The 4,399-nt window shown below is 36.3% G+C and overlaps 1 protein-coding gene across 1 annotated transcript in view; it reads left to right on the top strand.

Moving 5' to 3' along the window:
* The first annotated feature begins 379 nt into the window (after positions 1–379).
* LOC106528899 (uncharacterized) overlaps positions 380–4,399 on the top strand; it is a 6,501-nt gene continuing 2,481 nt past the window's right edge. The window contains exons 1-2 of the mRNA XM_014024184.1: positions 380–444; positions 2,785–2,923. Of these exons, the coding sequence (XP_013879638.1) occupies positions 2,851–2,923 (73 nt within the window). The 5' untranslated portion in view covers positions 380–444; positions 2,785–2,850. The remainder of the gene's footprint in view (positions 445–2,784; positions 2,924–4,399) is intronic.

The raw sequence follows: 4,399 nt of genomic DNA, 5'->3' as shown, positions 1-4,399 counted from the left end.
CATCTTGAAGGTGCATGGTGTGACCTTCCTCTTTCTTGTTTAAATAATCTCATTACAGCAGTTCACTGCTCTTCACTTTGACACAGCACAGCAAGGTAAACTGCAGGCAGTGAAAACATGACTCAAATTCTGCTTCCATAACACCAAACCGGCTTTAAAAATAGAGTTCCATGACGGGTATGTGGATGTTACTCTTTGACATTAGGCAATACAATTTACCTGAGGCAAAGAAACAAAAGTGAAGCTGAAAATGGTGGATTGAATTCAAGCCTGTTCAACCTGTTTGTTGTTCACAAAAATCTATCTGGTTGATCAGGAAGATGTCTGCATTCCTTTGGGTGTCTTGGTCTGAACATTTCTTTACTTGTTAGTGTGGCAGGTAGAATCTGAGACCAGCGCTTTACTGTAAACACTGCTTATCACTAGTTCTGAGAAGTAACCAAGGTATGTGTGTACATTTTGTCCCTCAAATTTAGTCTTTTTTTTAATTGAGCAATAAGTAAGGCAGATTTATATTCATGAAAGAAACAAGGAAGATTTGTGTGGATCTGTAGCAGGATGTTTACTTGATTGTTTGGTTTCTTTATTTAACATTGTTGTAACAAAACCTAATTTGCTGAAGCTGAGTAAAGCTGTACTTGTGTTTATTTGATGGGATTTTCTCAAGGTCGCAAGTTTACCATCCCAAAATAACGGAAAGTTTATTTTAGCCAGTTTGGACAAAACAAGTTTTGTTTACTCAAGACAATAAGATGATTATGGTGTGAAAAAGACTTATCCTTGTGTTTCACCCAGTTGTGTCATTTATCTATAAAAGCAATACATTGATAAGAGCCATATGTTTCTAGATGGGGCTAAGTTTTAATCAGTTGCCAGCTTGATTCAACCTCCTTTATATGTGATTAGTTATCACAAGAATATAAGTTTTCCAGGTAAAAAAAATTATAAATATAACAACCAATTAACACCAAAAATAAGGTTTGGGATCCTATACTGACATAAAAACTGGAAACATGAAACATAATTTTCTTCTTTAGCCATTATCAGTAGAGACAACTTTCATCCTACAAAGTTTCACAAGGTATGTAGTGAACATTTTTCAAGCGTTGTCTACATAGCAGGTATAAGTGTCCATTATTAAGTTAATTGCAAATTCATTAGTTGAAGTCATAATTCTTCAAGCAGCTACAAAGTTTTAGTTCTTGACTGGTTTAATTTAGATCAATGTTATATTTATTTTTCTTATATAACATCTGGCTTTATATAACTGTTGAATGAATCTACCATGAATTATGAATTATATTATTTTATTGCAACAATGTAAAATATAATACACAAGTGACCCAGATCCATTTGGGCTTGCTGTTAATTTCAATAGTTGTTTTGTTGGCACGCTGTTAGCTCCTCACAATGTCGCAGATGGGCGGGATAGGCAGTAAGAACTCTAATTGTCTTTATATGTATACACACGTAGACACAGTGATTATTTTGTTAGACTTTCATTAAAATTTGTACAGCGTAAAGAGTTGGTAGCTGAAGTCAGGAACTTTTTTAACATGCATATTATCATGCCAGGCACCATTAGAACTTGTCTTACTTCAGACTTCCTCTGTCAAACCACTAACAGACTCTCTCTGCCCTTTGCTGTCTCAGAAGTGCCATCTAGTGACAAGGGATGGGTATCATTGGGTTTTATTGAAACTACACTTATTGATATTGCTTTTCGATCTGGTATGTTACCAGTCCTCTTGTGCTTTTTTTATAGAAATAAAACCAAAAACAAATTATGAATACGCAGTGATTTATTTTAGAACAATATAGAACATACAATAAAGCCACTTATTTTTTATTTGCACCTTCGTTTTTAATTTGCATTGCATTAACTGCATGTCAGTTTTTTTACTATTAAATGCAAAACGGACACAAAAGATGTTAAATTTGTTTCATGACAGTCTGGCAGTGATTAAAAAGTGGGGGTGAGCGGATCGATCCCCTAACTTCAGTTCATGCTGTTTAAATCTTGTAGCTCCATGTTTTCAGCCACAGAACAGAAGTCCAGTTGCTTTGTCCTTTTACCTTTAATTTTCCATGTCCTAGGTGACTGATAAATATGGAAGCTGAGAGTGGACGTTTTCTACATTTAATTATTTTCCACGGTTTTCTTGTGATGACAACATATTATGTCGTTATCGTGAAATAACGAGGACTGTTTTCTGGAGATAATGAGTTAACTTCCAGATGGTAGAAATGGGAAGTTATGTGTGAAGTCCACATCAGGTCATCTGTAATATGTACCTGGAACTTGATGCTTTTCACTAACTCCACCAATGCTGCCACTGATAGTAAGAGGAGTATTTATCCTATGCTTTTTCCTGAAGTCCACAATAATTTATTTTGTCTTGCTGACATTCAGTAACAAATTGTTATTGTTGCATCAGTTGACAAGTTGGTTTACTTCTTTTCTGTATGTGGCGTCATTGTTGTTGCTGTGTAGGGAGCCTTCCCACAGGGGAGCGACATTAATAAAACAGAAAACTTTGCCTGCATTTTGAGGTAAAATACTACTTTACTCCATGGGTAACATATCACCTGCAATAAATAAAGTTTTAATTGACAATAGTTGATATTGTTTAGGCATTTCTGTCTTATTAAATGCACATATATTACTGGCAACTTTCTCATAAAACACAGCTGTGCCTAAAAGAGCATGGGAGATTTTTATGTAAAGCATTTGGTCTCTTAAGCATATGAGAGTTTTGTCATGTCATTATTTAAACTCTCCAGAAACCATCTGTGGACGAGGAGAAACCAAGCGAAGTAGACGTGAAGAACCAAAGACAAGAAGACACGATGAATAAAAGGATAGTTTCTCATGTCTGCTGCCTGCTTCTGGCTGTGCTTCAAACTCTCACACCTACTTCAGGTAACTCACCACAAACATGAGCTTCATCGTCCTTAAAGTGTCATCTGTTTCTCAGAAATCACTGCTGTGTACCAAGAAAACAGAGTTTAACTGGAAACACAACTGCAGCGAGCACAAATGATTAAATAAGTGAAATGTGGACACATTTTCACTGCGCTGAAAGTAATGCTTCAGATGTTTCAAAATAGGGTGTATCCAGGTCTGTGTTTTTGGTTGCTTTTTGGTTTTTTTGTGTTCAGTTTTAGCATTATTAGATTTTGGTTTGTTTATTTTTAGTGTTTTTTGCTTTATGGGTTTAGTTCTGTCCAGTATTTTCTCATGTCAGTCCTGCTCCTCAATCCTGCTCCTCAATCTTGCTCCTCCCACTTTCACCAGTTCCCCATTCATCTATGTTGCAGCTACTTTCTTTTTCCAGTCTTAGACTTTTTTATTTCCTTCACTTTGCACTTCACATCAGTCATGGTTATGGATGTGCTTACACCATTCTCCTTCATGTTTTCCTCTGTGTTCTCCTTCAGTTGATTTGTTCCTGCCATGTTTTTTTTTCCCCTTTTATTCAGGCTCTTCCTGTTCAGTCTTTTCTTCATGGTCCACTGTCTACAAACCATCAATGTTTGAGAAGTGGAGCACTAATGTTGGTTCCATGGCTCACATTCTTAAGCCAATTGCCACAAACTTAGGAGTCAAAGATGATGCTAGCCTTAAAATTGATAGTCAGATAAAGGCCGTGGTGAAATCTAGTTTCATCTGAGGCTAAATGTTTTTATTACAATTCTGCTGGACTTTTGTAACACTGCTGGGATCAGTGGGTTGCTCGTTTACAAATGGTGCAAAAGGGTGCTGCATGCCTTTTAACTGATACAAAGACATTTGATCACATTACACCAGTTTGAAACTCACTGCATTGGTTTGTGATCCATTTTAGAATCCATTTAATCTTTTGTTTTAAAACGTTATATATGCCCCTTCCTACCTTTTTGAACTTTTACATCCACATCTCACTGATCTGCTGATCAGCTCCTCAGAAGGCATGGGGATTTTGCAGTATTAAGTTATGGAATGGCTTGCCCTTGCACATTACACAGGCCAAACCAGTAGCTGCTAAATCTTCACTCAAAACCTATTTTTATTCTCTGGCTTTTACTGCATCTTGATTTTTATGGTATTTTATCATTGTTTCCTATGTTTCTGTTGATCTTTTAATTTTGAGTGTGTTTACTTAATTTTATTGTACAGCCCTTTGTTCTTTTAGAGGCATTTTAAAGGGCTTTATAAATGAATTGGATTGAGTGTTACTTATGCCAGGTGGTTGTCAGCGGGGCTGGGAGTTAGGTTATTGAATGGTAGATGAAACACTGAACCATCACAGGTGTTACGGCAATATTTATTTAACAAAGACAGAAATAGGTGGTCCAAGAATGAAGGTACTCTGTGGGATGATCAGCTGAGTTTTATTGCAACAACAGGAAACACAGA

The sequence above is a fragment of the Austrofundulus limnaeus genome, unplaced genomic scaffold (genome assembly GCF_001266775.1).
Source record: "Austrofundulus limnaeus strain Quisiro unplaced genomic scaffold, Austrofundulus_limnaeus-1.0 Scaffold411, whole genome shotgun sequence".
Classification (NCBI taxonomy): Eukaryota; Metazoa; Chordata; class Actinopteri; order Cyprinodontiformes; family Rivulidae; genus Austrofundulus; species Austrofundulus limnaeus.
This window is presented reverse-complemented; position numbering and strand designations above follow the sequence as displayed.